This window comes from Erpetoichthys calabaricus, chromosome 2 (genome assembly GCF_900747795.2).
Source record: "Erpetoichthys calabaricus chromosome 2, fErpCal1.3, whole genome shotgun sequence".
NCBI classification, from domain to species: Eukaryota; Metazoa; Chordata; class Cladistia; order Polypteriformes; family Polypteridae; genus Erpetoichthys; species Erpetoichthys calabaricus.
Genome location: NC_041395.2, coordinates 51,242,454 through 51,268,209, shown reverse-complemented (window position 1 = coordinate 51,268,209; position 25,756 = coordinate 51,242,454). Strand labels below are relative to the sequence as shown.

General features: G+C 36.0%; 1 protein-coding gene across 2 annotated transcripts in view; it reads right to left on the bottom strand.

Annotated features, from left to right (window-relative positions):
- The window catches only part of tpcn2 (two pore segment channel 2), a 48,179-nt gene extending 23,929 nt beyond the window's left edge, over positions 1-24,250 (bottom strand). The window contains exons 1-16 of one of the 2 annotated variants that reach the window (XM_051923710.1): positions 24,199-24,250; positions 15,863-15,915; positions 13,539-13,615; positions 11,580-11,757; positions 11,153-11,269; positions 10,757-10,863; positions 9,405-9,477; positions 8,409-8,508; positions 7,872-7,937; positions 7,732-7,796; positions 6,769-6,872; positions 6,425-6,506; positions 5,797-5,883; positions 3,710-3,829; positions 1,396-1,455; positions 1,177-1,305 (exon numbers count right to left, since the gene is read on the bottom strand). In XM_051923710.1, coding sequence (XP_051779670.1) covers positions 1,177-1,305; positions 1,396-1,455; positions 3,710-3,829; positions 5,797-5,883; positions 6,425-6,506; positions 6,769-6,872; positions 7,732-7,796; positions 7,872-7,937; positions 8,409-8,508; positions 9,405-9,477; positions 10,757-10,863; positions 11,153-11,269; positions 11,580-11,757; positions 13,539-13,615; positions 15,863-15,915; positions 24,199-24,235 — 1,455 coding nt within the window. In that variant the 5' untranslated portion in view covers positions 24,236-24,250. Of the gene's footprint in view, positions 1-1,176; positions 1,306-1,395; positions 1,456-3,709; positions 3,830-5,796; positions 5,884-6,424; positions 6,507-6,768; positions 6,873-7,731; positions 7,797-7,871; positions 7,938-8,408; positions 8,509-9,404; positions 9,478-10,756; positions 10,864-11,152; positions 11,270-11,579; positions 11,758-13,538; positions 13,616-15,862; positions 15,916-20,180; positions 20,721-24,198 lie in introns of those variants that run through there. The other variant, XM_028793793.2, reaches the window with a different exon arrangement.
- Positions 24,251-25,756: the final 1,506 nt, after the last annotated feature.

Sequence of the window (25,756 nt, the reverse complement as noted above, 5' to 3'; positions counted from 1 at the left end):
TCGACAAAGAAACTCTGCTGATATTCGCATTTGCGCTCCATGAGAACCCTCAGTGCCTGGATGCGGTCGATGGTAGACTTCTTAGGCGTAAAACCAGACTGTTCCAGTCGCTGGTAGGTGAGCAAGTGATCACGGATCCTATTGAGGACGACCCTAGCAAGGACCTTACCTGGCACAGACAGCAGTGTTATCCCCCTGTAGTTGCTGCAATCCAGGCGATCCTCTTCCCTTTCCAGATAGGGATGACAAGTCCCGTTTTCCAGGCAGTTGGGATGATGGCAGTCTCCCAAATGGAAGCAAAGATTGCTTTCAACGCCAGGAAGACAGCCTTACCACCATCCTGGAGAAGTTCACCCTGGATACCACAGATCCCTGCAGCCCCTCAACCCCCCCCCCCAGCTGGTTCACCACCTGTGCGATCTCAGCGAGATTGGATGGTTCACAGCTAATTGGAGGATCAGCCCCAAGAATCAATATCCAATATAACCAATAACAAAAAAAAAGATTTTACCATGTACATGCTTGTAAAAATGCAGTACTTCCATGAAAAACTTATAGCAACAACTCAGATCATTCACTTACTAAGCAACATGCAAAACCTGCACAGCTCCCTATTAGCTTAAAACTGGGTGGGATTTAACACAAGAAAGAATAAACATTAACAATTAGGGGTGCATAGTAACAGTATCCAGCTACATAATCTGCAGTAACACACACTGTCCACATGAACATGCAACCTCCACAGACACCAACTAGGCTAGCAAACTTGAACTAATGGTACTGTGTGAAAGGAACTCCGTCTGCGACACCACATCACCCACATTAAATCAATACTAATAAATTATATGTATATTTGCAACATCGGCTTGGTTGATAACTGCATGCTATGCATTTGCTAATCTGTCACTGAAAGGACAGCAAGCAACATCTTTGCACAATAAGGGAGGTAAAAAAAAATGATAAATACATTGAATTGTGCTGCTTTCTCAAAACAAAAGATTAAATATACTAGTGCATATCATTTAAATTTATTAGGGATGCAGGAGGCGAGAGAGGGGAGGAAAAAACAAAAAAAAAAAAAAAAAAAAAAAAAAAAAAAAAAAAGCACATTTATAGTCTCTGCCATTTCAACAATCGTCTTCCTACACAAGTAGGATTTGTCACACAAACTCTTACCAAAAGAGTAACAGTCAGTAGCCCATCAAAAACATTACTGCGGCTGGCTAAGTAGCCTTTAATTCCAAGAGAAAATATCTTCAAAATCATCTCCAGCAAGTAGAACAGAATGAAGAAACAATTGATAACCTTTAAAATTAAAAAGACAAATTAAACAAAAATCACACAAAGGTTAAAAGAAACATGCATTATAAAAAACCTGTAGTAAGCACTTCTCACCCAAAGGAAATAGTCATCGCTTTTTGATAAAGCTTTGTCCGCGAAGATTACCAGGGCAGCCTGAAACAAAAATAAAGCCTGGTATTGGTTATCTGAAAATGATTCCTTGGACTACACCCCCCCCCACCCTCTAAACAAACAACTTATGAACAGACACCAGCAGAGAATCATGTTAGGTCCACTAACAAAGAACCTGAAATAGACAGAGAGAGATAGAGATTTTATATATATTATAATATATATAAAAATCACACACACACATATATTAGAGGTGGGCGGTATGACCAAAATTCTATATCACGGTATTTTTCTAAATTCTGCCGGTTTCACGGTATTAGACGGTATTTTTTTTCCCCATGCAGGAGTGGATGTTAACCACATTTTCCACTGCAATTACTGCAGTAGACTGGCTAAGAATAACCTATTAGACTGTTATGAGAATTGTACATCGTACAAAAAGACATTTTAATGTGCACACAAGTATTAATCCAGGTTTGCATGGCCCCATAATGTGATAGTTTTCAAGGGGGTGGCACTAAAGAGAAGGAATCACATTGCATGACAGATGCAGTCAAAATATAGAACCTTTAATTGAACAAATTTTGCAAAAGCTTAAACTAGGATTTTGACAACATATTTTCAACCATCCAAAGAGGCATTTAGACTTAGTAAAATATCCAGAAGTGTTTGTCAAAAGTTGGATTGCACTGAACACGTCTTAGAAAAGGAATAAATAGTAAATATTTTTTGTAAACCAACTACACTTTCTTGTAATGTTAACAATCTCTGTCCACTGACACGTTAAAGTGACTTTTTAAACAATTTTACCATCATTAAACTGCATAATATTTAAATTAATAACAACAATAAAATACATAATAGTATTACTGATAGTTGCACCATTACTTCAAGGCTTCAAGCCCACGTGCATTACACAGTATTCACCAAATTAAAATAAAATAAAACAAGTGTAATATTGGTGATTGCATCTTACCAACTGTACCATCATTTAGGCAAACTGCATTAATATGGACCTTGCTTCAAGCTAAGCTATATACATAAATAATAAAAATTGCAACTTGCATTTATAATGCTGTTTGTGGTATAGACCTATGGAAGCGCATTAGGGCCACTGTGAAGAAAAAAAAATATGGACACGGAAGAAAAAAAACAAACTATATGTCGAGAATAAAATTAGTCAACATGTCGATGTCAAGATTAAAGTCGACATTTCCACTTTATTCTCAGTTTATTTTATAATTAAAGTAGAATGTTGTAAACTAAACTTCATCCTAAAATCAATGTTTAATTTACTAGATTTTCTCAAACCCCATCACAAGTTAATGCAGCACATCAAATACTTTGTGTTAAGTGTTCCCCGACCCAGTCGTTAATCACTACGCTTCTTAAACTGACTTCCTCCGCACTAAGAGCAGGCGCCTGCAGCAATCACCGCACAGAATCCATTCACTTCATGATATTCCTGCTCTCTATCAAAACCACACGATAATTACCAATCACCACACGATAAATGTCTTTGTGAAATTAAAACTAGTTATTAACTTAGCCGACGGAGTGTTCAGAACTTTAAAAATATCTTCGTTATACATGTTTAATTATGCCATCCATTCAGAGTTGCGCCCATCTCTGAACGAGTCGATAGCACATCGCAGAATGAATACAAGCAAAAACATACACTAGCAAGTACAGAAACAAGTACAACTTGGCTTGCAGTATTATCCAGTAGTATAGAAACAGTATTTACACATCTGACCTTTTAAAACTAAAGTATCTCCAGGCGACAGATGTGACTCCTTTTTTTCGGCAAAAGTTCTTCTGTTCATCACATGTTCAACTTTACTTTTAGTTTAGTTTCGGAATGCTTTTTGTCCATTTTCACCCCGCGGCATATCTATGCTACCGCCCACTATTTGGTGGTGTAGCAGTGAAAAAGAGCCCTAGTGCAACAAATGTGTTTAGTGGTGTAGCAGTTTAAAAGGTCCCCATTTAAACAGTTTCCCGCTGCGCCACGTTCCAAACGTCGTTTAGGCAATTTAAACCGGTGTTGCAGTATAAGAAAAATTCATATCATAAAAAAAAAACGGTTTTCGGTATGAACCGGTATACCGCCCAGCACTAATTATATTATATATATATATATATATATATATATATATATATATATACATATATACACACACATACACACACACACACGTAAAGTAAAACTATAGTATTTTAAAATGCCAACCACACCCCCTGCAAGTCACAACACTTACTATTTCCATATTTACAATAAGAAGTTTTTACTCACAGAAATACAGATGACATTAATAAGAGCCACAGCATTTCCAAACAAATTGAAATAGCGATGACTGAAGATGACCTGAAGCTTTCGGAGGCATGCATTCTGGTACTCTGGCATGGCAGGGTGCTATGAAACAGAAGCAAGAGTAATTGTGCGAAAAACATGCAATTTTTTTTTTTTTTTAAATTAAAAACAAAACGAGAATAAAATTTACACTGTCAATATTTAAATCAGCTACAGTATGAATTCCCACATATTAATCTGGTGGTAAGAACATTAGGCACATAAAACTAGTTATAGCAGACAGTTGCTGAATACTATACACTATGCTTAAGCCACCAGCTAAGACTTGAATGGTAGAATATTCTGCTTGCCGATACAGGTAAACCTATACCCTTTCTAAGTTGTGAACAAACAAGCCTGGCATGATTAATTAGGCATCGCAAACATGGAATGCAGAACATGAAAATGAGTAAATGTTTGAGATCATAGTCTCAAAATGAATCTGCTAAATTGGCAAAAAAAAAAAAACATGTAAAAAAGCTGAAGGCTCCAAATTAAAGAACAGTGCCAACCACTTCTCCAGAATGCCTGCACAATAGTATACAGTCTACAATTTTCTTGACCATTCCTAATGCAAATACTATATGAAGTACCGTTTATCATTTTTATAATTTTCACTTGGAAGCAACTGTAACCAGTTTAAAAGAAAAAGGCAATTTCCACCACATTTGATACATACTGTTGCTTAATGTACATCTGTTCCCTTTAAAAGTACAAGGAAAGTATTTTGGTATGAAAGATGTTCAGGGAATTCAATGTGCTATTGAGATGAATTTATATATATAATGCCTCGACTCAATTCTTAAAAAGGTACAAGGACACTACAACATGATCCATAAATTATCTAGGATAGTGAATGGAGAGCTCAAAGAACCAATAAGTGTAGTGGACAGTCACAGCACATGGTGGTCAGTCCTAGAGTGCGACAATCCTAGCGAATGAGACAGAGCTCTGTGACTTAGAACTGGAAGCCATAGCCACTCATGCATGAGGTTCAACACTGGTGGGACACTGCCATATTGTAAAGTTGTTTGTGTAAATTGCAATAAACCCACAAGTCAGTCAAAAGCAATAATTGTATTTATATACCCATGAGTGTCTTCTTTCAAATACATCACAAGTTTCTATATTTGTTCTTTCATTAATTTTCTATTTGCACAAACATACCCTGAAACAAGCAGCACATCACAATTCAGTGAATACACTTTTATTGAAGTTCTCACTTGCTTCAAGAAAAATGCAGTAAAAGGCACATTAGCATTGGATAGCCAAGTATCAGACCATCAAACAAGGAATATAAAATGACCAATGTGACAATTCTACATATCACAGCTGTGCGCAAAACAAGAAACAAAATGACTTCTGTGACAGGTCATCTTTATGCATAAAAGCTCAAGCCAAATTCAGATCACAGTTTTGACTTTAAGACACAAGCAGCACGTTACAGCTGAGTGAATCTGCTTTTATCAAAGATCCCACCTATATCGAACCACATACAGCAAAAGGCTCATTACCATTTGATAGCCAAATGTCACACCTTCCCAATAATGAACAATTGTCTATGATTGACCATTTGTACTACATTTTACAACTCTGCTTAAAAAGGCAGGAAATTGCTTGTGTGACGGCTCATCTTTATACAAGATTACGCATTAAGCTTGACTGAGATTCTATTTGGTTTTGACTATTAAGAGTAATGAGTTTGCTTTAGGACTCTATGCTGTGCTTGATTTGTAAGGTTATAGTTTGATGTGTCTTGAAGTTTTATAGTTCTAGCATTATGGTTCAATTACCATACCTGGATGCTGTCTGTTGCATGTTGTCCATAAGTTAAGTTTTCTAACAAGTACTCTTTCAGTTTCAACGTTTAAAATAGTTTCTGGGCATTAGTAAACAGACAGCTTATGCTTAGATGCAAAAATAATGCTCAACTGCATCACCCTCAAAATATGACATTTTACAGTAATTGCAGAACTGTTGTAAAATTTCTTCATACATGGGAACCATTATTACATACTTACTCAACATACCTGTTTTATTTTATCCTTGTCAAGTTCATCAAAAAGCTTCTGAAATTGGCATGAAGATATTAAGCAATCACCAAACTCCTGAACTTTCTAGATTTGATATTAGGGGTAATGAGAAAAAGGAAAAACCCATTAGGATTTTCAATTCTTAAATGCTCACAGTAAGGAGGCTGGGGTGCACATCCTAAGTAGTTGCTGCCTGGAGTTTGCATGTTCTTCCTGTGTCCACACTCCAGGTGCTCTGGATTTCTCCCTCAAAAGACAGGAAGGTTAGGTGGCTAAGCTGGCACTAGTATGTATGTGTGAGTTCACCCGTTGATGGGCTAGTACCCTGCCCAACGCCCAATGATTAAGTGCAGTTGCTCAGTGACTTTGTACATAAATGAGACCCTGCCCTGGGAAAGTGGGTAAGGAAGACAGAAGACTTCATAAACAATATTTTCTGATGCGATTGGACTGGTTAAGTTTAAAATAATTTTTCCATTAGGATATTTACATTGGTTTTATTAAAGAATACAAGCAGTGAAATACACAGATGCAGGCATCATGCATTTGCTGGCATCTATAACCTCTATAAAGGTTTTGCTACAGGAAAAGACACTTTCAAAAAGTGAATGAACTGTTCACTCACCTGAGTAATGACTTCCTTGTAGTAAGATTTCATCTGAACCTGATCAAGGACACTCATAACTAGATGGGGGCTCACACCTTCCCTACAATGACAAAAATTACCCCCCCAAAAAATCAAGAAATACTAAAAACAGATACCAAAAAGACCACAATACTACTATAATGATTCAGAAACAAATGCCTGTATAACAGAGCCAGAAATGAAAAATATATCCTTCCTTTGCAGGTTAAGAGTAACTTGGTAAAAAGGACAAAGGTCAAACTGGTATTAATGAATATTCTTGAGAAGACGCTTGCAAAATTTACATACGATAAGGATGTTGTAATTTTAGAAAACCATCTTACATGTGATTATTGATCTCCGAATCTAGTTGCTTCTCGCAACACAGTACTTCAAAGGCTGTTCTAATCCCCAGGCGACGTCTCAAGATAGACGTCTGAATAGAAATCTAAAGTAAAATAAAAATATTAAACTGTAGCATGCAAAAAGAAACATGGTGGAATCAGTCATTTAAGAAACATAACTCCCAAGCTCAAATTAACCACTCGCTACTGCACTCTAAATTGTCAGATACAGGTTAACCTTAAATTTAATTCTGTTGTCCCAGCTTTTGAAATGCTTTTACAATGTGGTATAATCGCACAGTAAAATGTTCACAAAGGCTGCATTTGGCTTTGTGTCTAGATAAACTAGACATTACTTCCACTTCATAACCTAAAACAGACAGCTGTTGCACACCTGTCATATAAGGCTCATTTATGCCTCAAAATGTAACTTCATATTCAGCATGTGCAGTTATTCATTTTCTGCAATACTCCAAGAACACAAACAGAATTCTGACAGGGTCAGACAAGTTTAATCTAATCTTGTATTGGACAGGGAAGACATTACCCAACTCAACCAATAGTCAATATTAATTCCTTATGTGGAAGATAGTAAGGCTGTGAGTGATTAAAACAGACAAAATAATAGTTATGCAAAGTTCATCCTACTAAATATACAGGTGAATTAGGAGGAAGAGACTGCTAGATGTTGTAGTCTTTGATATTGAATATGTGTTTGTTTACATCAATGAAAATTCCCCACTCAGGGATGGAAGCATGTTTGACCCTTTTCAAATGGATAGCTGAAAGCCACCACAGAACCCCTTTCTCAGCATGCCAGAGAGCTTCAGCCCAATCAGATTGCTTTGTTTTGATGAAAGTATTTAACAGCTTTTTGTTTTGTGCTTCCAGACTGAATCTGTTTTGAAAATTTTTCAATATTTGCATATGGTCCAATTCTTAGACTGAATGATCAAAACTTACCAATAAATAGCCTCGAAATTGGTTGTATATGACGGCTGTCAACAAGTTCATTAGAAAGTAGGTCCCTAAGAAAGAAATTCAGTGTTGAAAGCAAAGGAAAATACAAATTCAAATTATAACTGTCAAAATGTTTCTCGTACCAAAACCAGAGAACAGGATGAAGAAAATAGAATAGGCTCGATTCTCAGAGTAGGCTGGCAGCATAACTGTGGAGAAAGGATTTGAAAAAGTTCACCAATTTCTCTGGAGAATAAAATCAGAAGTTAAATTTGCTTTAAGATGTACAGAATTTAATCAATATGAATTACCACAGTGCAGGTTTATGATTTAAGATTAATTTTAAAATAGACCAGTCTAACCCTATACAAGGATTAACACCTGTCAGTCATACACAGCATCAGAGCTGTGCAATCATGTGCCTTAAGTATATTGGTGCAAATTTATGACTGTGCCCAACCTAAGGATTACACATGTATTTCTACATTAATTAAGGTGAGTTAAAAATGAATTGGGAGGATTCAAAAGAATGATATACAAAAGATCTGCAACTTTTCTTCAAAACAAATTTTCAGGCATAAACATTTCAAATTAGATTTAATAATAATAAAAATACATTTTATTTATATAGCGCCTAGATTTCAAAATGTTTCCACCATTTGCAAGATAAAACTTAATACCATCTGGATTGTTGGCAGTGGTGAGTAATACAAGCAAAGAAGTAATTGAATCAGGGAGGTTTTTGAAATACATCTGCCATTCAGAATTTGAATTTGAACTCTGCAAAGAAGGAAAAATGAAATAAATCACTTGGTTATATCCTACATGGGTAGTGGTTAGTTTCCTACTGCTCTAACATCTAAGGCAAATAAACTTGCATTTGCCTTGGAAAAATCCCATTTTGGATCAGCATGTTTGAAGCCAATCAACAGCCATTAAATTTTAAAAAGCCATTTTTCATGGAAAAACTGCAAGTTGCTAAAGGAGACCCTGACTCTGGAAAACATCTTAGCTATGCCTGTACAATTAATCCTGTTCCTGCCTTCATTTAATAACCCAGTAAACTCCAGATTTTGCAAAAACTAAGCTAGAACAGGTGAAATATTGCAACTAATCGAGTCATTGTCTGTTGCTTGCAGCTTTGAAAGTCCATAGTATCAAATACATTGATGTTTGACTATTAAAAACACTGCTTAAATTCCGTTACCTTAATATAAAAGACGGATGCAAATAAGGTTCATTGAAGATGTTAACATTCAAATTAATTTAAGCAAATGCAGGTAACAAATCTGGTCTTGACATGCACTTAATGCAGTTTACTGTACCATTACAAAAGGAATTTTTGAACATTCTACAGAATAAAATTCTACCCCATTATTATTTACTACTTTTGACAGTGTTTACAGTTTGCTAGTTAATGAGACAATTTGAAAATAAAACAGGTTAATGGCAATTTACACACTAAGAAGAATGTTAAAAAAAAAACCATTTAACTGTATACCCTTCATTGGTTTTGTTTCCATTTTCTGCACACCCAACTATTTTCAGTTTGGGGAAAACTAGGCTTCACAGCAAAAAACTAATTTAGGATTAACATGTTAGCCATGTCTTAAATCACAGCCCCCATCCTGGGATTAACCATCTATTAAAATCTTGCTGACAAAAACACTGATTACCTTGCTTTTGACAAAAAGTAGCATCCCAAACATGGTAAAAAGACACAGATGGAGACCCAAGAGAAGCAGAACACTACAAGACAAAACATCAACCATATGTTACAACTCAAAGTAGCCAGAACCATACATATCAATTTGCATTAGTGACAGAAACTTCACCAGCAAACCTAAAAAAGTTTACACATTCGGCAGCAGTTTAAAAAGTTGTTTCTCATTAACAAACAAGTATAACCTCATTAGATAAAACATAAGCCTGCCTAGATATGGGGGGTGGGTGGGGGGGTGAGGGGGCTTGGGGGGAGAAAAAAAAAAAAAAAAAAAAGCTATTGGGCAGAAACCTACCACAATAAAGTACTGGAAACATGCACACAGAGGTAGGATATGAAACTAGCAGTACTTTGGGGGAGAAAAATAAATTTAAAAAAACTCAAGCAAACAATCGGGCAACAATCTTAAGGTCTACAATAGCAGGGTCCAAAGAATCACTTGCATAGTTTTCAAGAATCGAACACTTCTGGGCAAAGGCTGAATGGAATACAAGGCTTGTACACCAACACTAAGTGATATTATGCAGAAAAACCTGCTGACCCACCTGGTAGACTTGCCAAAAGTTAAGACACTGAACGGCACTTGATACAAAAGTTTTTTGCTCCAGGTAACAGAATTTTAAAATTCTGTTAAATTAGGGTGAGGGTATGTTTGCTATTTAACTTGTTTTGTTATATCCTGGTATTGACATTAAATCATTTGGTAATCTTTCAGGCATCCCTTATTATGTATGTTTTAGACATCTTTGAATCAGTATGAACTATGCCCGTGTAGTAAGTGTGTAATGGAGAATGTAAATTTATTAAGTTTCCATATATACGTATGTAACTGAAGAGTATATTCAACATTGAGTGTTGCCAAAGAAAGCTATGCACCTTAAAGCAACTGAAATATCTCTGAAATTAAACAGCCATCTGCTTAAGCATATATTGCAAGCTCAAGTAACAAGTGAAATCAGAACACACACTAGATAGATGATTCTTGCATTTTAAATATAGTGAAAGACTCGCATTTTTTTGTAGAACACCATTTTCCGGTTAATCTAGGTTTCATTTGTTGACGGATAAATAAAAAAAAATACACTAAACATGAATGTGTTAACCTAGATTAAGCCAACATTTTTTGGTGGTTAAAATGAAGCTATATATTAAAAAATAAAATATAGAAAAAACAGAACAGAAGAAAACTAAATAAAACCAGATCTTTAGTACTGGGCATCTACATTACTTCAGACTGATCTGTTGTCAACAAACGTTAACAGAAACCTGGAATCAGACCTCTAGATGACCAAGCATTTTTCCAACCTTGCAATCTCTGGAAGAGTTCTTTTAATGCACTTCAAAGTTTTCTTCATCAGTGATGAGTTTTGAAGGAGAAAAAATGGCCTCAGGACTCTTCGGATTCTCAGTCCCTGAAACAAAAATCCATGTTACCCACAGTATTTATATTTAGGAAAAACCGCATTTAAAAAGGGAGAAAAAAAGAACACGCACACAAAACTTCAACCGAAGGAGGGCTAGAAATTAAGTTTTCCTGCCAATCAAAATCAGATCACATATGAACTCATCATAGGTCTACCTCAGGAACACTTTAACCTCATAGCGCCCAGCGTAACAGCAAACTACCCAAAAAGCAATTAGAAGACTACTGTGAGATGAGCTTTTCTTAAGTGTCACACCAAAGCTGGGAATCAATCCTACCTCCTGGCAAAGCAGAGCAAGAGAGACCATCCAATCCATAAAAGAAAATGCTATCACCAAGATGTAGGCCACCAGCCACTTGTTCTTCAGGAACTCTTCCCAACCAACTAGATAACTCTGAAGAGAAAGGGGGGTTGAATAAAACATACCAAATTAAAATGGCAGTTTAAACAATTTATTGACTATATAGTCAACTTTAAATATTTAAGAAATACTGCATTTACAAGCTAATATGAAACTTAAATGCAAAATAGGTGTGCTTTGACAATTTACATTTTACAAAATCCCTTTACTGAAACTTGGGGAAATATTGTTCCAAGAATAAATCAGACTTGGAGAAAAGAAAGCTTAAAAAAAGTTCCAACCCACTAAATCAAAGTATCTGTGTACTATTGAAGTACAACAAAATAAAGACACCTTTTTTTACCTTCACAGATACATCAGCTGCAAAAATCAGAAGGCAGACAACTTCAATACTCTCCGTCACACCACATGGAGGCTCCCAGGGGACACTGCGATAGCGCAAGTCAGAGGTCAATGTTAGAGAAGAAGGCTTTTCAATAAAAGCCAGAGCTAAGATGATAAAGATTGTAATGCCTAAACCCCTAAAAGGAAGACAAAAAAAAAATGTTTATTACCAATATTCCAAAAACCATTCTGAAATTATAAGTGATTTTGTATTAATTACAAAGGAGACAGACACCACATGCTTTCAGATAAAAACAGTATTAGACTACTAATGACGGTTATACATTTAACATAAGTATTTCATCATTTTTATTAAGTTTGGCCTGGTTTGATAGTCACCAGTTCATACACTAAAATCTTCAGCTTTAGCAAAAAAGGAGGATTGGGGTAATCAGGTTTTAAAAACATGGCTACTAAAGATCTATGGTATTTCCTATATGGAGGAGCACGGAGCAGAGAGAAGCATTTGTGCTTCTGGCCATATGTACTGTAAGTACTTTGTCTGCTGCAATCCCCATGGGTGTTATTTTTTTTTTAATCTTGACATGACATACACACACGCAGTAAAAGATTTACTTTAACATACTTTCAAATGGCAGTGGGCCTTAAAGTGTACCTTCACAAACACAAAAGTACACTCCCCTCATTACAATCAGAATGAACACATAGCCTCTGTTCATTTATCATGACTGTAGGACTCTTAAAAGCAATTAATCTAGTCAACTAGATAACGAAATATCTCCTCTAAGAAATCACGCTAAACAATTATACCTCATTTGATTGGTAACATTTTGCATTCAAGTGGCAAAAATGTAAGCCTGTTTATGCTTTACGCTTAATTAAAAAAAATTGATTCCTGCACTTACATGCTGAAATTGTCCTACAGAAACAGAATGCATAGTCAGACATGACATCTGCAGTTTGTTTTCGATCTGTGTTGATGTGGCACTGTATCACCACCACTGTGATCAATTTTTATATTTAGTTTTTATTCAAAAAATGTATCATTGTGCCTTCCAAAGTAATTTGTACAGTTGTAATCATGCAAGTGCAGTACTGACTTTCTTGGTACTACTAATACTAGAAAGAAAAAAAAAATGCTACAGTCACTAGACTGTTGGAATTGAATTAGTACTTAAGTGTCTGTTCTTGAAGCGCTACTGCTTTGAGAGAGAGGGGGGAAAAAAAAAAAAAAAAAAACTTGCATATTCCAATATGAAAATATACATATCTAAAATTTATGTAAATTGTTTTTTGTTGTACAGCTTTGGTCACAGCGATTGTTGAATCAAACTTAAACCAATTTTCTACATGAAAACAAAAATTTCTAGGCGATTGCTATAAAGCATATGAGGAAACAAACATTTACACTATTTTTATTTTGGTGGAATATTCCTTTAATAGGGTTCAAGCTTATTTTTCAATTACGGCCATTTTAAGACTAGAGCTTTTACTTTCAACATCCCTACCAGAAGAGAGACCTACTGTCAATATTTTAGTAAAGCTATGAATTTGTGAACTTTTACAAAGGCGGCAGATGTTTCATAACTCCTTAAAACCCCGCCCCCTTCAACCTCCTCTCTCTCTCTCTCACAAACACACACTTGAAATTTAATAGCTCTCCACAAAAAAAAAGTTTTAACCTCAGATCCTACAAAAGAAATTGGCCACTCTGTATAGAAGACATACTAGAAAGTTAACCTATAATAAAACTTGAAATAAAAATTTTCATGAACTGTTAACTTAATGAGCATGGCAGTTGAAAGACCGCCCCAACCAGACCCCCATACCCAACCACACCAGAACCTGTAAGAATTTTTAGCACAGGGCAAAGCATTTTAGCATTATTTTGTTGAACCATAAAGCCTCTGAGAAATCCACCCCCCACCCACTAAAGAAAAAAAAAATTAAAACTTGCCATTGGACAACACGGGAATAATACCAGCGGTACAGTCTCAGGGAACTCCAGTCCACCCTGTGGTTAATTGAACGATACTGTGTGGGGGGGAAAAAGTTTTAAGTACAAAGAGTAACCATATTTATAGCTTCAAGCCAGAAAACAAACCTTTAAGAATCTTAAATTGTAATTGAACACGTTAGGAGCTACAGTAGATAAGGCAATCTTTCAACACCTGGTCTGGGATGAGATGAAAAGAAAATTCCCAGCAGACCCACCAAGCTAAAAACAGAATTTGAAAGACATACTCCAGTGCACATGGCAGAGCCTTGATCCAGTCATTTGCAACATCCTTGTTGAAAGCACGACCAGGAGGCTGCATGTGGTTATTGCTACCAAAGCAGAGCCTAACACATACTGAACAGGACTTTGAGAAAACTTCAAAGGCCAGGAATACAAATTGTTTGAAGGCAATAAATTATATAACTTGAAAACACTTCCAAAATAAGTTTCTTTACATAACACACAATTGTAATATCTTCGATAGTTTTTAAAGTTTGTTCTCCAATGTCCCCAATTACATTTCCATTTATGGCCATTTTTTCAGCGTACAAATAATTTTTGGCTATACTGTAGTCTGTTTCTTTAACAAAATGCATTTTAGTTTAGTTTTTGCCTCTCTGAATTTAGTTACTTATGCAATAAGAAAAATTTTCTAAAAAGTACAACCTCAAAATTGGATGGGAAAAAAAAAGGAAATTGAAAACTTCCAACATTGAGAAGCTGGTATAGCCCTTCATTTAATCGAATACCTACTATAACTGAAAATTAATTCAAACCACCAAGGAACAGAAACACCTAAATTTGTTCAGAAGGCTATAGTACCTTTTTTATCAAGGAAAAAACAATAGCAATGGTCTTTGCACTGGTTAGTTGGTGAAATGAACAAAATAAGAGCTGTCGAAATCAAAAGGATATTGTTCACTCCTCAGGATGCTTTACATCAAAAATAAACTATTTGCTGAAACACAGAAAATGACAACTGTCTGAAGGACACTGTGTGTGTAATTTATCATGAAGAAAAACTCCAAAAATTCTCAGTTCAGTATTTAAATGGATTCTAATGATCCCAATGTTCTGTGCAGAAAGGAGTTTTGCATAGACCAACTGAATACCAGAGCTGTGGAAACTAATACTTGAGAACATATTCAGAATTTTGTCATCTATAACAGCTACCATACCATGCCCATTTTAAATTATGGGTTTTACGAATCTTAACACAGAGGCTAGCTAAAGTGTGAAAATAGTACTGGAAATCACAATTACCCCAAATATTTAGGCACAGCCAATGAGGCAAAAGATAACTTAGTCATAATCAGTGATGGACAAGGCACATTTAACACACTACTAATCCAGTGTGTTATATTCGAGATCTAAAGATGGGTGCGACACGAAACATCAGTTTTACACAGCACAGCAGTAAAAAGCATGAATTGCTATTTACTGTGGCTCTTAAGGAACTTGCCTTTATCATGCCTGGCTTAAGACTGACCTAAAAAGCAGCAAATAAAAAGCGAGTCAAATTAACCACACAGTACAATTTACCTTGAAGCTTATGTTGGAGAAGTACACCACCACTTATTTTCCTATACTAGAAAATACTGAACCCACTAACAAGACGGCAAATTGCTTCTAAATAGAATTGTTTTTTTCTCACCCTCTACATAAGCACTACCGTACCACCCGATGGAAAGGCTGCATGCATGTTAAAGTGCAAACTTATTTTACCACTGAAGGAGATGTCCTTTGTCAGTATGCAGCAGCAACTGGGGCATACCTGTATTCTTACCCTCAAGCTAGACCATTTACTGCTGTAAAATGCAAGTCACTGCAAACTTTGAGATACAATAACTGATTGTAGATTTAGAGAAAGAGTATGCCAAAGACTCTCTTTAGGATAAAGTGTTTTACCTACGTATAGTCTCTTCAATCACATTGTCTAAAATGAACTGAAAAAGAAAATTACTAACAAAACAAAAACACACACTGCAGAGCAACACTTTAGGTACGAAAGATCCAATTTCATTTCCCATCCCATAGCCACCTAAAAGAGGAGAATGTCCACTAATAGGTTATATGATACCCTCATTTTAAAATAAAAATCCATAGTAAAATGTCATTTAATGTAAAAATCTCAAAGACAAACTAAATCACAACCTACAATTATAAGCATAAAGTACTAATGCCCCTTGCTTATCATGCTAAAATGATTATTACACAGTAAATTTTAATACTTAACCCACCCAAATAAATTAATGAAAAAACTGTACTGTTTGATCCCATACCTGAATTGCATCCTCAATGAAAACCACAGCTTGCTGAATACAGAGGTCATGGTCTGGAAAGGTAAACAAAAGTAATAAAATTCCTTCAAATTGAAACTGCAAAAATCAGAATTACAATTTCTTGATAAAACCATATGGTTTCCATTATCCAACAGAACAGCTAGAAATTTTTTTTTTTTTTTTTTAGTAAAACAAAAGTTACAAATGGAATCAACTCTGATGGACTTTAAAAATAATGCACATCATTTTCAAGATTAAACCTTACAACTTAATACTTACACTTCCTTAAACACACTTTACCAAAAGCACCATTACTATATGATGGCAGTGTTATCAAATAAGATAACTAGTTTGAATCAGGGTTGTGGTTATTTTATGGTTATTTTATTTTATGGTTGAATGTACTAATGAAGTACTTCTAACCTGAAATAATGATTTCAGAGATGAGCATGATTTATTACAAAGCCGCAAAATACAGCAAAGTTACAGTACATCTCCAAACATCACTCACTTTAACCAATTTAAAAACAATTATGCATCTACAAGTGGTTGGACATATGAAACAAACTAACACACAACAACCTCATAAGTCCATTTTTCTTGAATATTTGAAACAGTCAACCAACAAAACTCCTTATATTCTGCTTTAAAGCACTTGTGATTACATTATCTGGAATGCAATCTAATAAGGACTACATCAGAAAACAAAAAAAAAAAAAAAACTAGACTAAACAAGAAAAAAAAAAATGTTTTGTTTAGCTCTATTGCACATATTCACCCTGCAATGGGCTCACATCCAGTACAGGGTTCCTGCCTTGTGCCTGATGCATACAATAATAGGTTTCAGCTTTCCCACAACTATGGTCTATCTAAGCAGGTTTAAAACATAGATGAATTAATGTATTCATAGTTTTAAACTACAGTATACAATCATTAATAACTGACGAGTTCCACGGTGCAAATGAGCGCATGATCACAGTATAAAAGGAAGTCCCTGATGATTTGGATGTAAATGGAAAGATCAATCTTGTGTAAGATGACTCCATATTTTAAATCATCGCCACTCTATCATGGAGACTTTAGCAACATCAGCATTAAAGTGTTTAAAAGGCTATGCTACATTTGAGTTAGATGGTGATGATAGTTAACAGGCTCTTTTTACCTACCTACGCCAAAAGAGAACAGAAAAAATGTTGTTACAATAACCAAGTTTAATTATGCGGGAGATGTAACAACTTCTTGAATTATACAACTTTATATGTACAATAACTTTTGCAATTATTTAAACTGCTTTAAAGTGGATACACAGACTGCCATTCTTTTTACAACATGACACTCCAGCCACTGTAAAAAAAAAAAAAAAAAAAAAAAAAAAAAATTTCCATTCCATCCAAACTAGTGTGGTGCTGAGATGTCACCAGTTGCACGGCTGCATTAGGTGGTGGCTTGGAGGCTAATGATCTGTGCTGGTATCCAGAAGGTTGCCGGTTCGAATCCCCGTCACTGCCAAAAGAGATCCTACTCTGCTGGGCCCTTGAGCAAGACCCTTAACCTGAAATTGCTCCAGGGGTGCTGTACAATGGCTGACCCTGCGCCCTGACCCCAAGGGGTATGTGAAAACTAACAAATTCCTAATACAAGAAACTGTATAATGCAAAATAAAGAACAAAAAAAAAAAAAAAAAAAAAAAAAAATGGGATCCTGAGATGGTTTGTTGTGGGGTGTGTGCGACAACGCGTGGTATCAATGCATTCTCTCAACCACCAATAATAATTATATATTACAGTGCTGTGCAAAACTTTTAGGCAGGTGTGAAAAAATGCTTTCAATAATGGAAGTGTTGATCATTTATTTTCAATCAATCAACAAAATGCAGTGAATGAACAAAACAGAAAATCTAAAATCAAATCAATATATTTGTTGTGACCACCCTTTGCCTTCAAAACAGCGTCAGTTCTTCTAGGTACACCTGCACACAGTTTTTGAAGGAAATCTGCTGGTAGGTTGTTCCAAACATCTTGGAGAACTAACCACGGATCTTCTGTGGATGTAGGATTCCTCACATCCTTCTGTCTCTTCATGTAATCCCAGACACACTCGATGTTGAGATCAGGGCTCTGTGAGGGCCATACCATCACTTCCAGGACTTCTTGTTCTTCTTTATGCTGAAGATAGTTCTTAATGACTTTGGCTGTATGTTTGGGGTCGTTGTCCTGCTGCAGAATAAATTTGGGGCCAATCATACGCCTCCCTGATGGTATTGCATGATGGATAATGAATCTGCCTGTATTTCTAAGCATTGAGAACACCATTAATCCTGACCAAATCTCCAACTCCATTTGCAGAAATGCAGCTCCAAACGTTCAAGGAACCTCCACCATGCTTCACTGTTGCCTGCAGACACTCATTATTGTACCGCTCTCTAGCCCTTCGACAAACAAACGTCCTTCTGCTACAGCCAAATATTTCAAATTTTGACTCATCAGTCCAGAGCACCTGCTGCCATTTTTCTGCACCCCAGTTCCTATGTTTTCGTGCATACTTGAGTCGCTTGGTCTTGTTTCCATGTCGGAGGTATGGCTTTTTGGCTGCAACTCTTCCATGAAGACCACTTCTGGCCAGACTTCTCCGGACAGTAGATGGGTGTACCTGGGTCCCACTGGTTTCTGCCAGTTCTGAGCTGATGGCACTGCTGGACATCTTCCGATTTTGAAGGGTAATAAGCTTGATGTGTCTTTCATCTGCTGCACTAAGTTTACTTGGCCGACCACTGCGTCTAAGATCCTCAACGTTGCCCGTTTTTTTGTGCTTCTTCAAAAGAGCTTGAACAGCACATTTTGAAACCGCAGTCTGCTTTGAAATCTTTGTCTGGGAGAGACCTTGCTGATGCAGTATAACTACCTCGTGTCTTGTTGCTGTTCTCAATCTTGCCATGACATGAAACCATCTTTCACAACCTCACCTTGGTAGCAGAGTCTGGCTTTTCCTCACCCAGTTTAAGCCTCCTATACAGCTGTTTCTGTTTCAGTTAATAACTGTTTCAACCTACGTGTGACATTGATGATCATTAGCACCAGTTTGGTATAATTGGTTGATCATACACCTGACTATAATCCTACAAAATCCCTGACTTTGTGCAAGTGTACCTATAAGAATTTATGCTGGTTTGAAGGCAAAAGGTAGTAACACCAAATATTGATTTGATTCTTTTGTTCGCTCACTTTGCATTTTGTACATTGATAATAAACAATTTATATTTCTGAAAGCATTCTTTGTTTACAGCATTTTTTCCCACACCTGCCTAAAATTTTTGCACAGTACTGTATATATCCCCCCCCCCCCCCCCGTTTAGAAAGAACCCTTGCAAAATGCATTCTTCTTATTCTAAAACGTTTCTAAAAAGGTAAAAAAAAAATCCCTTAACCCCACATACAATATTTTGTCTCAGTGGAGTTTCCATGTTCTTTGCTTTCTCTAGGTAGTTTTTCCTTCCACATCCTAAATAGCATACTGATCTGGCTTCTTTAGAACTAGAAAATTGTCCAGATGTGGTAATGAGTGTGTCCTGTGGGGAACTGGCACCCTGTTCGGGGCCTAAATAATATACTTCACTACTGTAACTTGTCCAATTGTGAGCAGAAGCGTCTCTTGTGAAGAACTTGCACCCTGTCCTGGGCTAGTTCCTGCCTTGCATCCATGACTACCCAAATAGACTGCAGGTCCGAATGACCCTGAACGGGACTAAGCAGATGCACAATATTCTAAAATTGCTTTCAACTACCGATTTTAAGTTAGCTGTCAATATAGCATGAAACAGGTAATCCTTTTCTAAAGATTAACTTATTCATTCCACACCCATGGGTCAGCGAGTAAACAGACCTCTTAATTGACGAGCCTTACACTTCCTTCAACGAAGAATTGCTTCCTGTCCTGTGCGAGGTTCGAGAAATGATCCTTGTCAACTTAAAAATACATCTCTTCAGTTAATAGAGTGCCCTGAATCAGATTTAGTGTGACTGAGTTGCCTCAAGAGTGGCAAAGCACACCAACTGACTACCGGAAAAAATAAAAATAAAGAAAGCCATATGCTCTGGAGAAGACACACACGCAGGATAAGGCAGTCAGAGGTGCGCATTACAGGCAAAAAAATTACAGGCATTTTCACAAACAATGATTGGTTTAGCTCAAGTATGTTCTACAGAAACTTTTGTCGTGACTGAAATCAATATGTATTTGAAATGACAAATCTCTACTAAAGAATTTCCACCATAAGGTCACAGATCCGCTTGCGGCTAAGCGAACATTAGAAGAATCTCACCTTCCTGAACAGCGCTTGTCCTCGCAGAAGAATAGCGCTGCAACTTCTCGTCGGGTGAGCAGCATGTCCCTCCATAGCCGCTGTCGGCACTACAGCAGATAGATGTATCCCGAAGTGTAGCTCGCGTCTGATGCGAGAGTAGCGGCTCCGTCTCCATTCGTCAAACAATGTAAAACTATGTAGAATGGTCTACACAGTTCTTTTACTCGGGTACAATGCGAAGTTGATCCGTTTACTTAATGACTTAAATTAAAAAAATAAAATAAACAGCAAGCGCGTACGTCCGGGGAGACATGACTTTAAAATTTTACTATATCTACACAAAAAAAAAAGTTAGGAGCTCGACCGTCGCAAGCGCCAGTTATAAACTGCCGAAGTCACTGCAAGACCCAAGCTTTATAGTCCACGAATCCTGCAAAAACAAAAAAGGCTGCCGCTTTATCCCACTTCGGCTCTCCCATACCCTGTCCAGCAAAGCGTCCGCTCATACTACAGGAAAACTGAAAGTTTAGCGGTATGCAAAGAAAAAAAAAAAACACACCTGTCCATCACGCGCAAGGGCCGCCTTTATAAGGCGGGTCGCGCTCGCCGCGTTTTAGGGATATGTAGTCCTTTGAAGAGCTATCACTGTTTGACTTGAGAAGGGCAGAGCCGTACATAAAACTACTCTTCCCAGGCTACCGTTCTTCAGAGAAGCGTTCTCGTTGCCGAGGCGTCTGCATACGAAAACAGTGACGCAATTAATCAGCCTATCGGAAATATTGATACAAACGGTGAGTGGTGACCTTTGTTCATTCTTTGTGATTGATTTATTTGGGGTTGGATTTAATTTGAAGGACATTACACTTGGAGTTTATGCAGTTCCAGCTAAATTCCTTCGTACTTTTCTTTTTGGAATGAGACATTTAACATTTCGACATAGTTAGAATGGAAAATAGTTTGGGCAATCTGTAATAAATAATACTGTGCACCTTACAATGTGAAATAAGCTACCTTAAGAATTATTCACAGCGTTTAGCCCGCGAATGTAATTTTAAAAATGTAGACATGAACAGAATGATTTATGAAGAAAAATTATCTCGAACTTTAGTTATATAAAAACGTTTAGGCTAGAATATAAAACGTTTTCAGTTATTCGTAATGTTGGTATTGTGTTAAAAAGGCATCAATGTTATTTAGGTATTGTAAGGTTTCATTCTAAGAGAACTGCTTGTTAAATAGGTACAAACCATACTGAGGAAGCCAAATGGTCTAACATTATTATTTTAAGTGGTATATTCTTTAAAAAATAGAAAACCAAAAATGTAAAATTATATTTGCAAATCTTTTTACCTGATGACCTCTATTTGACACTCTATGGCAGGGGTATCGAACTCCAGGCCTGGAGGGCCGCAGTGGCTACAGGTTTTCATTCTAACCCTTTTCCTAATCAGTGAGTAGTTTTCACTGCTAATTAACTCCTTTTCCCTTCATTTCAATAGCCCTGAATTGATTTGTTTCTTCATTAAATGGCAGCCAAACAGAAATGAGACGTGAAACGAGCCAACAGATGACCAACTAAACTGGGATTTCAAACTCCAACCAATTTCACTCCAACCATTCTCTTAATGAGAAGCTGATTCTTGCTGTTAATTAAGCCTATTATTTAATTCAATGGCTTGTTGCTGCTCTCATTCTGCTACAGCAGCAATTTCCAAATCTGTTGATTTTTCTGTTTTTTCTGTCATATGGTGGCTTGTTTGATGTCTCATTATTGTTTGGCTACTAATTAAGGAAAAAGAGACAATTAAGGGGTCTGAGTCAAGTTAAGTAAAACTAAAGCAAAAGAAGTTAATTAGCAGTAAAAACGGCTCACTAATGAAGAAGATGGTTAGAATGAAAACATGCAGCCACTGCGGCCCTCAAGGACTGGAGTTCGACACCTGTGCTCTATGGTATTAAGCTTTAATTATTATGTTGTGCTTTGTTATTTTATACTTTGGGAGTATTACTTTTTCAGAGTTTTCCATGTGACCAGAAAAGTCGCACTTGTGAATATAACATTCAGCTATTAAAGTGAAAAGAATATGTTTACCAATCCGAGGTATCTTCCTGGTTTCTCGTTTGTCAGCAGTCTAATCTTTCCCACTTCTGTATCTTACTGCCTTGCACCAATTCTGCTGGTAGGGGTTCTGGCCAATTTGACCCTAAACTGGATTCAGAAGGGTGGATTTGTTTTCCTGTTGTGGAAAGTTTCTTCTGCCAGTGATACACATTTTATTTATTAAGTCTGCAGTCTAAAGTAAAGTAGCTTTCCAGGCACTGGAAATACTTAACGTCCTTCACCAGCTGATGTATCACAAAAAATCTTTCCAATTCAACCTGTTTTTCCAATTGATATTCATGATTTTCCCTTTTGTTGTATTTATTTTGTATTATATTCATTTCCAACAACTGTTTTTCCTATCAGGATCTCTCACAGGCCATTGCCTGTACTAGCAGATATCAGCAAAAGATATATCCATGATCTACCATCTTCCCATTCTTTTAATCTTAAATGTCTTAACTTATCATTGCCCGCTAAATCAGTCAAGTAGTTAAGTGGTCTTAGAACATCATTTACTCACACTCCTTCCATTTTGGCATTCTATAATATTTCCTTGTCCATTTTGACATACTGTATGTTCTTTGTCCTAACCTATTGTCTCCTCAGTTCTCTTTGATTCATTTTTTAAGGTAGCCTTCTTTTTCATGACGTGAAATATTCATCAATGTTTTTAATATGATGAAGCAAACTTATTCCCATACTAAAGGCATCTTCCTTAATGCAATAGCAACAAGTGTTTTGTATCTTTAGTATCATACTCCCCATGAAATGCCAACTGGTACTTTTCATTATTTACCACCTTTATTTTAATTCTCTCAGCTTGCACTTGCTGTAAGACCTTTAACCCATGTGATATCAGAATAATGGCTTAATATGCCTTACACCCCGTTGCTTTTGCTTTCATCTTTAATATTGTTTATAATAATAGTCTGTTGAAATCTTCTGTCCATATTCCACCTACGAATGTCTTTTTCAGACTAAACTTAAACTGTCTGAAGTTCTTTCTTCTGTAAACTACTAAAATTAATGTAAAATAATAATTAAATTTGACTTTGTTGTTGCATACCTGTGTATCATTAGTTGCTTTTTCTTTATAGTTTTCATATCTCTTGTCCTTTTCCTATTTCTTTTTCCTTTCCATCTTGAACTGTTTGTTTGCCTAATAGTGACTAAATATAAACTTGCCATCTCTACAGAATCTCCTTCATGTCACAATATTTATACTAGCACTTCTTGATCCATCTGTTATTGTTCAAACTTTGTTATACACTACATAAATAAAATAACTTACATTTTCTCTAGTGGTTCTTTCTCATCATACACTGTAGTTACCACCACTGTTTGCCTTTTTCTTTTCACTTCTTATTGCAGTATTTAGTAGTTTTTGTCACTTCCACATTTTTACCATTTTCTTATGTCATCTTGGTATTCTGTTTGTAGGTATTTCCACCATAATTTTACGCGCATATTTAATATGTAATTTGGTATGTTCCATTTCAGTGTTTACTCTTGTAGCTTTCTGGTGTGAGACTTCACCTTTATTTTACATTAAATATTTTTTTAGTTGAATATTTCTATATAAAGGTACCAAGATGTTTATAATTTGTATACTTTGTATTTCTTAAGGAACTAAAAATCTAGACTTTAGATAAACACTCAGAAATCAGTTTTATCTAATATAGAGTTGAATGTTAGATATGATATGCTTATATATATATAAATAAATAACAAAAGAATAAGTCCATGCAGTATATTGAACACATAGACACACACACATATCTGAACCTTATTAAAAATAGAATATTTTGTGAGCCTTGTGGGGTTTCTAGGCTCTTTATAATGATAAAGTTAAGGTGAGTTGACAGTTGATGAGAGGAAAACATCCAAAGAAAAATAAACATTTTTGAATCCAAATGTTAAAATCTATCTTACCTCTGTTCAACTGGTCTTTCTGCCCTACTGTGGACATGTTAAAGTTTACTGTTGTAAAGTTCAGTGTTAAAAGTTTCATGTAACGTTGCCCGATTCTCTTGCAGATGGTAACATTTTCTCCCAGTCACCCTTAGTTCCCTTTCTGTGGCCAGGAGCTAGATACTTGCAAAAGAGACCTGTAAAGAGTTTGTAACAGCCAGAAATTATGAAATCTATAATTATAAAATAATATTTTCAAAACCACTTAATCCATCTGAGGGTTGCATGAGAATGGAGCCTATTGCAGCAGCATTGGGTCCAAGTCAGAAAACAGCCCTGGAGAGTGTGCCAGTCCCTCACAGGTCCCACTTGTGCAAACCCACAAGAGGGCAATTCAAAATTGACAACTAACCAAACCTGAATGTCATTAAGGATTTGGGATTAAATCTGGATTACCCAGAAGAAAACTCGTGGAGGAAAGAACATGTAAATTTCATACGGACAGATTATAGATTACAAAAATAATGTGGGCAGACATTTAATATGAATGTTTACACTAACATCTGTAATAAAAGCAGTCTTTCCTAAAGTATTGTGTTCCTTCAGTTTTGATTTAACTGCTTCCTAAAGTACTAAACTTGAAATGGACAAAATATGGGACAATATTAGATGTTTCCTTAGAATGGCTCACCTAATAAACACATGTTTATCAACTCAGAATAGTCCTGGATAATTCAGATATCCAAGCATCAACAAGGCTTTCTCTTCTTGGTTAAAATCAGTATTTTAATTCCCCTATCAAACACAAATAAATAACAACCTTTGTAAAACTGTATTAAGTATGAAGCAATACCATTTGCTAAAAAATAAAAGTATATTTATTTTATATAGGAACATTAACAGTATAAGTCATCATAAGAGGCCTCATGTGTAAATGGTGCATACTCACAAAAATGTTGCATATGCCCATTTCCTTGCTCACTACGAGATGCATTAAAAATAAACTTGGCATACAGACACATACATTATCACGGCAGCCTCACACTATGCATACACAAGTTTATGCTTGGTTTTGCAAACTGGTGGCACCCAGTGTTAAAGCAGTGCTACTGTTTCTATGTGGTCTCCCTTTTTTTAGATTCACACCAATGACACAGGATTTATCAAATACACCAAAATTAATTACATATCATTTCCAAATTTAATTCACTTGATTGTAATCATTCTGTAACAATGTAATGGTGCATGGAATGGCGAAACCAACTACCATAGCTGCTTTAGCATTGTTAGAAGACAAATGAAAGAATAGAGAGCACATTTTTTTTTATTATTATTTATTTATTAATTTTTATTGTAACCATTCCATACAAATAGATCAATTTATAACCAAACAAAATTGAAGACAAATCAAACCCTACCCCTGAGAAGGAAAGCTAAGCCAAAGGAGAATTGCTTAGGGCTTTTTAATAAGGCAACAATAAATAAAAGAAAGGGAGAAATAAATATATAGGTAAAAAGAGATGGAGAAGGGAATTAAATGAGGTAATAGTTATTTCTCTTATTCTAAAATAATATTGAT